General features: G+C 40.7%; 1 protein-coding gene across 1 annotated transcript in view; it reads right to left on the bottom strand.

Annotated features, from left to right (window-relative positions):
• Positions 1–2,143: 2,143 nt before the first annotated feature.
• Positions 2,144–13,992, bottom strand: part of PLPPR1 (phospholipid phosphatase related 1) — a 73,235-nt gene continuing 61,386 nt past the window's right edge. Inside the window, exons 5-7 of the mRNA XM_026866656.1 lie at positions 7,616–7,792; positions 5,386–5,517; positions 2,144–3,390 (exon numbers count right to left, since the gene is read on the bottom strand). Of these exons, the coding sequence (XP_026722457.1) occupies positions 3,358–3,390; positions 5,386–5,517; positions 7,616–7,792 (342 nt within the window). The 3' untranslated portion in view covers positions 2,144–3,357. The remainder of the gene's footprint in view (positions 3,391–5,385; positions 5,518–7,615; positions 7,793–13,992) is intronic.

The raw sequence follows: 13,992 nt of genomic DNA, 5'->3' as shown, positions 1-13,992 counted from the left end.
AGTGCTGCTTCTAGCACTAGAAGCTTTGAAGAAATTTAAGAAACCTGTTCTTCTTTTGACTCCTGGGGAATTAAGAGAATAGCTTAAGTGTACTACTACATGTTCCATTGTGGGGTGAACATGAGGGAACTGGGGACGTTTCACTGGTCACTGTGGGAAGGCTGGCTGTTCACAAATCCCGTCTCTGTAGCTTATCTTGCCTGCTTTAGAGGCTGCTTGGGAGCAATGAATTGGAAGTATTTTTTAATGAAATTATGTCGTCTTTCCATCAAAGGAGAGATACTTAGACCCCTTTGTTTCCTCTTAGTACTCATTATCTACAAAACCACTTTCAGTGGTAGTTGCACTTTCTGCTTATCTCCCCCATTCTGTGGCTCTACCAGTATGTAATTTTGTAGCTCATGTAATTTTATCAGAAGAGTGAAAAAAAGGACTGAAAAATAGAAGATAGACAAGAAAGGAGCATGACAGCTGCCTTGTCCTGTGTTTGGCTGTGCCTGAGTTGAGTCAAGCTGCCATTTCCCTGATCTCAGACACTTAGTCCCTCTGAGGTGCAAACCTCACGCTTCTGTCAGCACACCTGTGCAAGAAGCTGCAGGGACTAAAGTATAAGGCAAGATCAGACATGGGCATTTGAGATGCAAAACTTTTAGCTGCTTGTAAGAAGCTGAAAAAGCAGAAGTCTGAAATGAGATCAAAGTCTTGGAGAGAACACCTGTGCCATGGAAGGGCTACGACTTCTAGGTGTTAAAACAGTTTTTTTTTGACCCTTGGGCATTTGAAAGTACCTAGTTTCTGTTGAATTCAATTATAAATAAATTAAAAGTCCCACCCATGCATTTTGTGGGAGGGCTGATCTTCATCTGTTTTAGGCAGAACCAGTAGAGAAGATCAAAAGTGTAAAGAAGCTTAGGACAGCATTTCTTAACAGACTAAGTGCTGGACTGGGTGGACTGGCGTCTCCATGAATGAGAGAAAGCTGCCGTCAACAACAAAGAGGCTTCTGCACGTGTACAACCAGCTGAGGAGGCTGCCCTTCACCGCCACATCTGCCAGCCTCTGGGGGCGTCAGACAAGTTTGGGGGAGGGTGAACATTTTATTTCTAATGCTAACTTTTGGCTTCCATGAGATGCAGCCGTTTTCCCTCCGTTCAGCTAGTTGATTAAGACAGGGGCGGGTGGTTTTCCGGATTCCAAGAGTTGCATTCCTTTGCACAGCCTAGGGGCAAAATCTGCACAGTGGGACGATCAAGAACAGCAGCTCTGCAGGGGCATGCACTTCCCTGTCAGATGGGAGTTAGCTGGGGTGCAGAGAGAGTCCACAGCCATGCAGCTGTGAAGGATGGATAATAATCCAAAGGCTACATAAAGACTGGTTTTTCACTGCGTCACAGATACCAGAAGGTGGACATATGTTGCTCCTGAGGGGAAAGGTACCTGGGAAAAGCAAATGTGTTCTTAGGTTTAGACATCCTGTGCAGGGGGTTATCTGTCAACCAGAAAAGGCTGAGGGTCCTATAAATCCAAAATGGTAGCAAAACATTGGTAGCTAGCCACGGGGAGAGGCAGTGAGTATGTGTGATAGATCTAGCTTCATCTAACCAGTCATCCAGAACTTTTCCCTGTAGAATTTGGGTCACAGTTGTAGTGAGGGACCCAGAACACTATTGATGATTCCTCATGCTCACAAAAAGCCTGCTTAGCCCAAGTCTGATCCTTAGATTCCTAAGCCTGAAGCAGACATCAGTGAAGTCAGAAGAAAATACCAACCTGGAGGAAACACTGCAAGACCAGGCACAAACAGGCATCTCACATTTTTTTTTGTGTTACAGGAAAATGACAGAGACCAGACGACATGTTTTGTTTTTTTGTTAATTTTTTTTTGCATCTGTTCTGGAAAAAATATACAAAAAAAAGCCAAGAAGAACCAACATGGAAATGTGAGGTAAACATTCCAGTAAAAGTACAGACAGAGGCTCCATTATTTAAAGGAGACACACAGCAATTATCACCATGCTAGAAGAATGAGATGCAAGAAAATCCTAGAAACAGTGAAAAGTCATGTAATGAAGCCTTTGCCCCAGTTCTAGCCATTGGAAATGGGTTCTTTTCTGGTTTTCCCCCACCCCCAATCCACACTTCATTGTCTTTTTTTTCTTAAAGTTGTTAAAACTGTAAAATAGCAGTTTTGATATAAATTCTATATTGCAGAATTTACAAAAATACAGACTGCTACTACAGATCATGACAGGGGGGTTTTGTGGGTTTGTTTTGTTTTGTTTTGTTTTTCACTTGCCAATGCCCCTCAGTGAAAACTACACTGCTGGGGCAAAACTGGCTTCTCGGTGATGCCAGTCTGAATGCCAAGTAATGCCACTCCACTGGAGAAGTGGTGTCACTTTTCCTTTGCACCAGTGTTACTAGTTACCCCACAAATCTTTGATGAAGTTATGAAACACTTAAAGCACAAAGCACAGCCTCAGCTCCACAGTGGTGGCTGTATATCCCCATAGTCAATTCCTGAAGCCAGGTTTCACTGGGAGCTTTAGCTGGGCCTAGAGGAGGAATGGAGATCTAGGGAGATGATATAGTCAGCTCACATGCTATCAGCTACTACTATAAGTTTTCGTGTCCAGTCTGTCTATATTGCAGACTGAGGACGTTGTTTTAGTTATTCTTCAATAACTAGCACAATCACCCACACCAGAACAATCAGGCTTTGATTCAGTAAGATGCTTAAGGACATACTTCAAGTCTGCCAACTAGTCTGGAAGCTGGATGGCTAACTGAAGTCCATAATGCTCAGGAATGCTTAAGTAGCTCACTGAATCAAGAATGGATGTTTATTACTTGTTGATAGTATCATCCAGGTTAGATTTCTGATCACCAGTATTTTAATCTGAATTAAATATATGCAAATACTTCAGATCTATGCTGAGCGTACTCAGATCAGAATCTGACCCACCGGTAGAAGCACTTCTTATGGTAAGAAAAGGTAAAAGTGATTTTTTTTTCCCAATATATATAAATTCAAAAATGAAAAAAAATTGTGTACAAATATCACATAACAACATCAACAATTCCATAGATGTAGTTCCTCAGTGCACACTTCAAACAAGAAAAGGTTTTTTTTGTTCTTTTTCTGTTTTGCTTTTAAATTCTGGCATAATAATATTAAAGCTGACAAAAATCAGGGCAAGCTACATCACTTCCTCATACAAAAAAAGTACAAAACATTAGCTTCTAACTAGACATGACATAATACTGGTCATCACAGTTAAGACATGTAGTAACTGTGTCTTGGGAGTATTGTACTGGAGGGTAATAAAAAATAGCTTCAGTTGCCAGTCTTCCATCTCAGGTTACTTCAGTCATAGAGGCAGAGTGATTCTGCAAAGAGGAAAAGGCAAACACGTGAACATTTGTATATATTTTGGCATTTACATATCCTAGCATGTAAAATGAATAAGAAAAATCTTCACAAGTAAAATCTGTTGCTCAGCTAATGTAGGGCTTTAAAATGAAGAGATCTCTGCAAACGTGAATGCCATCTATCCTGAGCTCATGGTGAGAAACACTGAACTCAAGCCCTGCTTCTGGGCTATGAGCATTCATAGGCTTGAAAAACAAGATGGGACTTTTTCCATAGAGACTTTCAAACTGCACTGGATCCTCCCCAGGCAGACATGTAAGTACAGGCTCGAGTACTTCATACAGTCACACAACCAATACAGTGGATCTGTCCTGAGCCATGAATAGCCTAAAGGCCATGGTTTGGCTTCATGTGATGTGTGCATGTAGTCCTACCCAGCTTGATACTAAGGAATGTGTAGAGCTTAAAACCATACAGAGGTGGGGTCATTATGCCAAAACACATGCAGCCACAGATCTATAGCAATACAGAAGTCCTCATTAGGTGGAAACAGTGTTGATTTAACCTTAGAAGCCAATGTCCAGAACTTCAGGTGGCAATACTGAGTCATCCTTGGATCATGCTGCATCTGCAGGGTTTGTGTGGGTGCAAGGCAAAACAATAGTGGGAATGGATGCAGAAATCTGCACAGAGGACAGTGCACCTCTATACGAAGAAACAGTAATGAGCAGCCACTCCCAAGAGCTTGTTTATAACAGCTTCAGAGTAGGATAACTTTTTTCCCTATCTACTCCTGCAAGGTAGATGTATGGTCATTTAGAGACTGATACTCTAAATCAGATAAAATTACCTTGTTGAGTATAGTGGACATCAACTGTTAAGGCCTAGTACCTACCTGCATGTCACAATCCAGAAGCTATAAATAGCTGACTAGACAAAATTTTTCTCACAGTCTATGAATATTTTAATCTGTTCATCCTTTCTGTCATACATGATGCTATGTGGTTATATAAGTAGCACTTAGTATCGACTGCAGCTCCACCAAGAGAACAGTTAATGCACACAGGACTCCAGATTTAGCTGAACATCTTCCAGCAAATCTTTACCTAATCAAAATTGACTTTTCAATTAAGCAAACTATTTCCAGGCATTAGAAATAGTGTCTTTTCAATTTTTTAAATTCCTATTTCCAGTTTATTTGTCAAAAGGTTTAACAAGTCACTATTGATCTTGCCATACACCAGGTACACAGGAATGACAGGACATCTAATGAAGTACAATTTAAAGAACAAATAAATTACACCTGCCATTTCAGATCACTGATAAACAACAGATCCTCCTTGTTCCCAGAAATTCTTGGCAGGTGGCATTTGCTTGTCTGTTTAGAAGGGACTCAGTATGATTCAGTTACGCTAACACAAGCCATTTGAAGTTAGTAGTTTAACAGAAACCCCCATGAATAATGATGCTCCTGCTAGCCTATTTTTTTGCAAACTTGGAAGAATGCTATTAACTTGTCTTCTGATGACATAGAGATAGAAAACTATGATTTCTTCTTCTTACAGAAGATACTGATCACTAATAAGGATAAAAAACTAATCGCTATAATATTTTTCTGAACAGCATAGTTTATTCTCTGGATTATGAATTGCAGAGTAAATCCTTAAGACATCCAAAAGCATTCCAAAGTGTAATTAGATAGAATTATCTTTTCTCTCAGTCTTCTACTCTTCTAAGCAAAAGTTTGTTATCACAAATAATATGCAAAGGCATGTGAAATCCTACTGCTTTATCTTTGAATGTGCACAGGGGTAGAAGATCTACAGTATTTGGTAGTTTAAGGGATAAATGCCTTAAAACAAACTCTCCCCTGATGCAAATTTACTTTGTTCAGTGTGCTTAATGTCAGGAATAAAACCAGCTTCCCATGTAGTTATACATTCAACTAGTTTTTCCTCTGCCATAACAGAAGATGTGTTTGATGATGATCTGGGTGAGAGGCTTTACAGTACCTGTGCACTCAATGTCTCCAGAGGACTTTCCACTCTTGGAAAAGCCATTAGTGGCATTCCTCGTGGGTCTTCAGGCTTCGGTTTAGAAGCAGCTCCGTGAGTGCCTTTAAAGTTATGGACAACACATATCCCCTGTGTAATACAGGAAAAAAAAAAAAAAAAAAAAAAAAAATGTTCTGTCCCCAGGAAAAACTCACAGGAGTTACCATCAGGGGTCTCACGACTGCCAGTGTTTGCAAAGAACATGGGGTTTTGTTCAAGGCATCTGTCTCTCAGCCCTGGGCTACAGTGTGTTTACTGACATAGTTGGGTGTGGTGGAATACCTTGGTAAATGGATTCATCTGGCCTGTAATCCAACGTGTTGAACCATTCTCAGCCTTTTTACATTTTATACAGCAGAGACTCCCATGTCTGCTTTATCATTACAAAACTACCTGATGATGGATTTTATTGGTCAAATATTCCCTTCAGACTCTGACTGTCATTTCCAAACAGTGAAAACAGCTCACTGGATGGATGAATCTACCTCACATCTGGACGACATCAAGCTCTACTGGCACCATTCCTGAATATCTCCAGCACAACTGCGGTGGCGTTTATCCCATAAGCCCTTCCCTTGTCCATGACCAGACTTACTGCACACACATAGGTGATGCTAGTAAGAGCAAACATGCATAGTATTTGGGGACCTGGGAATACAGTGGAAAAAAAGACATACAGAAGCCAACACATCTGCTCTCAAGAGTGATTTCTGCAGCCAGCTCCTTGCAAGGAGCGGACTGCAGCCTGTGTGAATCTCATGCTGGCAGCAGGAATCTCACAGCACCCCCCCCCCTCCAAGCTCCGGGGAGACCCATTCCACCACTCTGCAATTGGGCTTGTGACATTTGCAGGGTGGCAGAAGGTCTGCAGGGCCAAAATGTGGCTGGAAGCAGGCTGTTGCTGCTAGAAACAGCTACTGGGAGCACACAGATTGTCCTGAACAGACACACGGGGTGACTGCCTCTTATACTGTATGGGCTAGATTTAAACTGCCACTCCCAGTGGGAATCAGACAAATTACTTAGATTAAAGACAATGAGATTCAGGTCAGAGGGTTGTTGGGTTTTTTTTGTTTGTTTGGGGTTTTTTTAATCATCTAGGTTGGAAAGGACCCTGGAGATCATCTAGTCCAACCATTCGCCTAACAAGTTCCCACCTACAGCATATCCTTAAACTCCAAATTGACCCAACTCTTGAACACCTCCAGGGATGGGAACTCCACCACCGCCCTGGGCAGCCCATTCCAACATGCACACACATCTTTTTATTTAAAGGGAACACAGGAATAAATTATATGTGAAGGTTTGTTAGGTTTCTTTAAAGCACAGAATAAATTTAAAATATCAGTCACAGAACAATCTAGATTTAAGGAATCTTTGAAACTTAATCCCTCCTGATTACAGGGATAAAGTGTCTGTTGCTATGCGGTGGATGATTTTGATGCATAATTTGATGAAATAGAACCTGGCACATATCTTGGTAACAGTGTAGGTAAATTCTCAGCCAGAGATCTTTCACTAAACAAGCACTTAAACCACACAGCCAACAGTGGAGCAAGTAGCATTTGAGGTCCAGAGAGATGCTGCTCCCAGATTCGGTGGGAAGGCCTTTGAGATATGTTAGCACATTTGGTTATCCTTTGAGATGGTGAACAATTTCAGCTCAACTCCAAATGCTGCAAAGGGAGGTAGTTTTGTATCCCAGGGAGCTTGTCCTGACCTTCCTTTCTATCACACTTCTTTTATGGTCTGAAACAAAATAGGGAACCAAGACCACTGCTTAGAGCCCCAGACAACACCCTGTATCCTACATTTTTGCCAGATACCAGGCCAGACGGTGGGGTTTTGCAACACAGGGTTGTCAGAGAAGAAGACTCAAGCATGCCCCCCTTTTGACATGAGTTGAAATCTACAGCATCTTTAAAGCATTTTCCAGGACAGGTCAAGTAAGAACATGTACAGAAATTAAAATAATCTTGAAATATATACAATGCACAGATTTAATCATATTAGCCTTATTAATTAGTATCTACCTGATTTTCTTTTAGGATTTTCTCTGATGATGGGGCTAGAATTAGTTTTTAGCAACTGGATTAATCAGCTGCAATAGGCCACAAGAGAACAATAATTTATTTTTTTTTAAACTGAGGTATTTTTGAAAGGAATGCAGAAGGACTGATGGGCTTACCAGAAACAGAGCTACAGCACTCCCCAAGATGAAGCCTGCGATCACGTCTGTACAGTGGTTTCGATACTCAGAAACTCGATTTAGCCCAGTGAGGAATGCAGCACACAGGGTACCCAGACACAGCACAGGTTTGGCTAGCCTGCTACTCTTGGTTTTAATTGTGCTTGTGATGTACATCTGAAACAAAGGGCAAGCCAAAAATGAAAAGAGACTCTGTCAGAAGCCCATCTTTTTCCACCCAGACAAAATCTAAATGAGCAAGGATATGAAAAAAAACCCATGATTCATTAAAAAAGCATTGGGAAATGGAGGAAGAGGATTAAGGTAATTCAGAGGACACTTTTAAAAGAACAAAACAGATACTGTTAAGTGATGTTTCAGGATATCAAATATCCCATCAACTGCATTTGCATACTGGACTTTTTCTGAGCCGGTATGTACAGGCTCAGTTTTACTGACTTCATAACTGGTGCAAATACTTGCTCATATGCTAGCAAACATGCACTCTGAGTGTACATGACTAAATGTTTGCAAAGGGAGTCAAGAACTTATGTTTATAACCCTGCAGAAACTGTAACGTGCACATGATGGAATGCTTAGCATCCACATGAACTAGCTGCTCCAATTTCTTACGTGGTGTTAAGAAACAGGAGACATTAAAAGAAACCATTCCAGACATTTTCTCTGCACAATGAAATGAAACACAGAATATGAGAGATTTCTTTCAAAACAAAATTATTTCTGAAAATGTAATTCCAGAGCACAAGTTTCACTGTGCTGTAATTTTTAATGAAGTCCATATGTTTTTGGCAGTTTGTATTTTATTTTAAATTCATTTTTTTATGTGAAACCATGTGGGCCACAATTAGCAGCCACTCATTAATTGCAGAGCCAAAAAAATGACAAAGATCAAGCAAACCACGCCTCATGGCTAAACAATTCAGTAAAATCCTTTTCAGCAAGGAAGTATGGATGCCTGCAGGGTTTCCAAAACTTTGATAAGCAAAGCAAATACGTCAAACACGTTTGCCAGAAATGTCTCCAGATGACACACTGCCTCCTATACATGAAACAGAATCAGGAAGATACAACTGAAAAATTAATTTGATTCTCATTACCAATCAGGTGGCAAATGAACCTCATTCACATAGTGTAGATCTGATCCAGTGAAAGTACAAACACCTGTTCTGCTGGAGAATGGAAACATTACAAGCCATAGAAGTGTTTCTTCCAGTGTTTCATATCAAAAGATGTTATTTTATTTGTAAAGAAAAAATATGTTATCTTGTAAAAACAGTAAAACCACCAAAGCTGAAAATATTTCCATTCTTGACCCTTCTTTAGTTGTCAGAAATGGTAATGTGGTTGTTACTTTTCTGAACCAAAGACTATAGAAGATCCTTATTGTGTTAATCACACTTGCAGTAACACGACAGCTGGGATCTCTGACTGTGCTGTCTGCAGATCACAAACCTCATCTTTCTCTAGGATGATTTCACTTCTGGGGAAGGGCACTGCTGAGCGCTTTGCCACGGACAGCACTGAATTCAGAGCGGGACTCTGCAGGACTGTGGAGACCCACAATGGCTTGGCTGGGGTGAAGCTACCTCAGGATTTTCCTGTGCATGTGCTGAAGGAAGTCGGTGGAGGCCTGGCCTGGGGCTTCCAATTGCAACTACCAGCACAGCTTTCTTCACATTTGATCTATTCGGCAACCATGGGCAATTATTTTACTGTGTTTTAATGCCTGTTCCTTTCTTCATGAGCCAGGTATACTATGGTCTAGCACATAGTTTTGTGATTGAGAAACACAAATTATAGCCACTCTCAGTGTCATTCTGTTCACTGCCTTTCATTTATTCCTTTATTCTGCTGCATTGTGAGTATTTTTTACTCTAACTTGCTCACTGTCCATCTTTCTTTTCCTTTCTCCCTGACTGGGCCATCAAACGTCCCCTCCACCCCCCAGCTGGCTTCTCCTTGCTGGCTGGAGTTAAAAACATGAGCCCTAAACCCATTACAATATTTAAGTCTAGAAGAAGGGAAGGGATGCAGCAACCACCTCTTAGAAGGGAAAGGAACAGTCCAGAGAAACTGACAAGGGGAAGGCAAACCTAACTGCCTCCAGACCTGTAGCTAGGCAAAGTTATACTTTCACCTGCCAGGAAACTGCAGTACTAGACCTCAAACAGCTGAATGTGCCAGAGCTCTGCCTGGGGAAGTGAAGTCTTCTGCCCTCAAATGATGTGCTGCTGAGCATATAATTCAAAGGTGAATTCGAGTTATGAACTGGAACGTTATGGTGTGTAATAGCAGTGGGAATGGGGTTAAGTTACTCGACAGGTTCCTGGTTGCGTTGCTTTTCAAACTTAACACCCAACTGCAGCACATGCCTTGCAATGACAGCTACCAGCTGAGCACTAGGCGGCAACCTTGCCCCAGTCTTTGCTGGCAGGTTGAGCTGCACCTGACACCAAAACAGGTTAAGGTTCTTTGGAAACAATAGGAAAAAATTGTCATTGCCACTGTGAATAATTACCACCCACCCTTTCACCCTATACATTTCTTTTAGCAGAAGACAATTCATGTGAGAAATTGGGAGCTGAACTGCTTTTCTGTTCCCCACCAAAGCACTGCTGCGGTTTTACAGCATCCAAAGGAAAAGCACCACCTTTAAGAATGCAGTCCAGCTGCAAACCCTAGTCACAGAGAACAATAAATACACACATGCTTGTTTTCTTACAGGTATGAGGTGAAGCTGGATCTTTGGCTTAGAAGCATGGGAGAGTTCTCCTTATTACAGATGGTAAATATCTAATGTATTTGAAGTTTCATGCATCTTGGCAGGAAAACATGAACTTGTAGTAAAGAGAACATTTCAGCAAGGGTAATTAACCACATGAACAAATTTCCAGGGAAAATCTGTTAAACCCTCATGAGGAGGGTTTAAAACAAGACAAACTCTTTTTCTAGAAGGTATGTTCTAGTTCATCCATAAATCACACACTGAGCTAAGAAATTAACTGGGAGAGCTTCATCATTCTGGTCAAACTTCCTCATCCCTGCAGTCTGATCTTTATTGTCCTGGTCCCTAAAGCAAAGATATTTTTTTAAGATTCTCACAACGTGTTACCCTTTCACTTAGAGTGTGTTTTCAAAGCTTTGTGTAAGAGCCCAAAATCTGAGTGAAAGTCACTTCCTACACACAGCAGGTGTTTTTGAAAATTTCCCACAATGCTATATAAAGGGTACATATATTTACAAAACTCAAAATGTCAAAACAGTTATTTGATGGGTGGGAGAGAGATTAAAGAAGTGAATATAAAAAGATGTGAAGAAAATAGAACAAATCATATTAAAAATAAACTACATATGCTTTAACTATATAAATTATCTATTCAGCTTCTTTACTGTACTCTTATCAGTACACTCAAGCAGTGTATTTAGCAATGTGCAATGTGTGATAGTAGCATTCATCCTGTGTGTAATTACTCTCCCATCATTTTCAGACAGACAAAAGCATAGACAGCCAAGGAGGCTTTTCTGTTTGCAAGTCTAAAATAGATATACATATATATACAAATATATGCATGTATTTAGAATGTATGATGAGAAAGGCAGAATGGAAGAAGTCTGTCTTGATCTTTCAGCAGAAAATGCGGAGATTTATGATAGTTTATTTTCCTAAAGTTCACCATTTCATACCAATACTGGAAAATTCTCTGTCCTACAAGCTTTAGAGACAATCTTTTCCTTTACCATAAATTTATATAGTAAGAGAGATGCAGAGCCTTTGACAATGTTGTGTATTGTAGAACACAACGCAGTCTCCTAAATGATCAGTGCAGGTGCTTTAAGGGCCAAGGACTTGATTTTAATTGCTGCGTCTGGTAGGTGTTACTGCAGAAATGGAAGAAATTATTGGTGGGATCACAGCGACCTGAATTGCAGAAAGGATTTGCTGTAGTGTTCTCTGCTATTCAGAATTTCCCAAATGTTGACACTTTCATGTCCAAGTATATTGTGTCACTCTAATTGAGTCAAGAAGCAACACACCCAGGTGTAAACAACAGATGTCAGGTTGTGATCTGGTCTGATGAAGCAGAGTCTTCTAACCAGAAAGAGGTGACAGAAAACATTACTTGTGAATGCTGCTAGGCAAGAGCTTAGCTGAAGAATCCTAAAATCACTACTACTCAGTGTAAGTGATCCGTCATATCTTTCAACTGTGGAGACCCTGTTGTGACTGTAAAACAGTTCTCCTTGCTTTCGCTCCAGAGGCAAACAGGAGGGTCAGCAAGGATATCTACCTTGTCTCTAAAATAAGAGGTCCTCTAGTTGTGCTGGTGAAATACTTTAATTTTCCATGTTCAGACTGAACACTATGATCTGTTAGATGTCCTTGTCATTGACTCTCCCATGACCTTTCTCAGAAGAGCATGAAGTAACAGTTGTTTAAAGATGATGTGTCTGGGATAGCCATATGCAACATATGATTTTATCATCTGTTTTTTGATTTTTGCCAGGAACGTTAATGAATTAAGGGGTATTTCTAGCCTATCATTTTCCCTTGGGAAAGGTACTTAGAAGCATGTGTTTCTAACTGTACAGCAGCATGTGCTATGTACAGTGACTGCCATCTCTTCCTGCGATACTTCTGGGAGATTAATAAAACTTAATTAGATGCCATTCTAACTTTTGTGCAAGTATGGGAGCCAGGTCTGCCGGCTGTTTTCTCCTTCCCCTGCTTCAGGCATTCAAGATTCATTTCTCCCTACAGATATCATAAAAGTGATGCTTTGGGTTCTCCTTAACTTCTTTGGCAGGTGACAAGAAAAAGTCTATTTCATTAAGTATAAAACCCGGATTATAAAAAACCCCCCACAAAACAAAAACAAAACACAAAGCCGAACCAATCACAGTGTAAGTACTGTCACTAGCAGACTAATGAACGAATCGGTGCAGAGACATCTGCAGAGGATACTGGAGGTTCACTGATGGGAGGAGGCTCCCAGATCTCAACAGACGTTTGTACAATGAAAGACAGTGTCGCCAATGATTCCATTCTCCTGCCTCATGTTCAACCAGTTTCATTTTTCTTGTTCCATGTCTCAAATCTTCAGCCTCATGCAAAATAAAGCTGTTACTAACCAAATAACCTGTGTTTTATCTTCAGCAGCCCACCGTATCATGCATATTAGAATCAGCAAGACACTTCTCAAAACATTGTGCACAGCCCAATGATTAAGCAAAGCTAGATCTGAACACTGCATTTCTCAGGTAATGTTCATGTTATTCCCAGCTGACAGGCAGAGAAAAGACAAGTGGCAACACCTTTAGTGCTAAAGGGTGTCTTCAAGCAGACAACTGGGCTAAATTTGGACTAAAATGCCTTAAGGGCAGAATTTTATGGCCTTGTGGCTCAGAAGTAATTCCATGTCCTGGTTCCATGTGGTATCTTCCTATGTGGGGAGAAGTGCAAGCCCATCGCAGGTACTCTTGAAAGACTAGGGCTCAGAAACAGTGAACTCCTGAGGACTTAAGCTGAGAAAGGAAAAGCATTATTCCCCTTCAATTGTAGAAATCAGTCTGTAGAAGACTTGCCTTCCCAAGATGTAACTAGCTTAGGGCAGAACCAGGATCAAGCCTGATCCTGGAGCTTCCACTTAGGAGTTTATCATGATGAAAACTGCTGCTACAACGCTGTGGAGTTTATTGGGAACTGCATTTCACACATGGCTGCTTACTGTCCAGAAGTAATGCACACAAAATGTTATGGGCTTTCCAAACACTTCCCAACAAATCCTGATCAAAGGAGTTACCAATTTACATTTCCATCATTACTCACACAATGTTCAGTGCGAACAGATGGATATTGAAACAGCAGCGGATGGCCTCTTCATTTTGTAGTAATAATGTGGTGTTTTATTCATCTGCTACCAAGATCAGGATACAATATTCAGTAAATACCTTGTCATTAATAAGTTTAAGGCTTTTCTCAAATCCTAATGACCTACAGACAGACTCTGCCACTCATTTGAGTCAAGCTATGGGGGTAGAAAGACCTAGTTAAGTCATTCTGAGATCAGAACCAGGTTAAGTCCTTAGATGTTAAGGGCAAAACCACCATGTTTTTCTACTTTGTGAATAAACTTCTTGGATTAATTTTCAAACATTATAGAAACTTTAGCCAGAGAACAAAAAGCAGCAGATGATCTGTTTGACTAGAGTTTTAAGACAATTTCCTTCCTGACAGATAGCAGTGTCATTTTGTCAAGATGTCAACTGGGGTCCATTTCTCTGTGATAACAGCAAAATTCTGGCACTGACTTCTATTACCTTCTTTGCACAGGGAATTCAGGTCCTAAACATGGGGA

The sequence above is a fragment of the Athene cunicularia genome (genome assembly GCF_003259725.1).
Source record: "Athene cunicularia isolate RWA chromosome Z unlocalized genomic scaffold, athCun1 chrZ_part3, whole genome shotgun sequence".
NCBI classification, from domain to species: domain Eukaryota; kingdom Metazoa; phylum Chordata; class Aves; order Strigiformes; family Strigidae; genus Athene; species Athene cunicularia.
The sequence above is the reverse complement of the archived record's forward strand: the minus strand, read 5'-3'. Positions and strand labels throughout refer to the sequence as shown.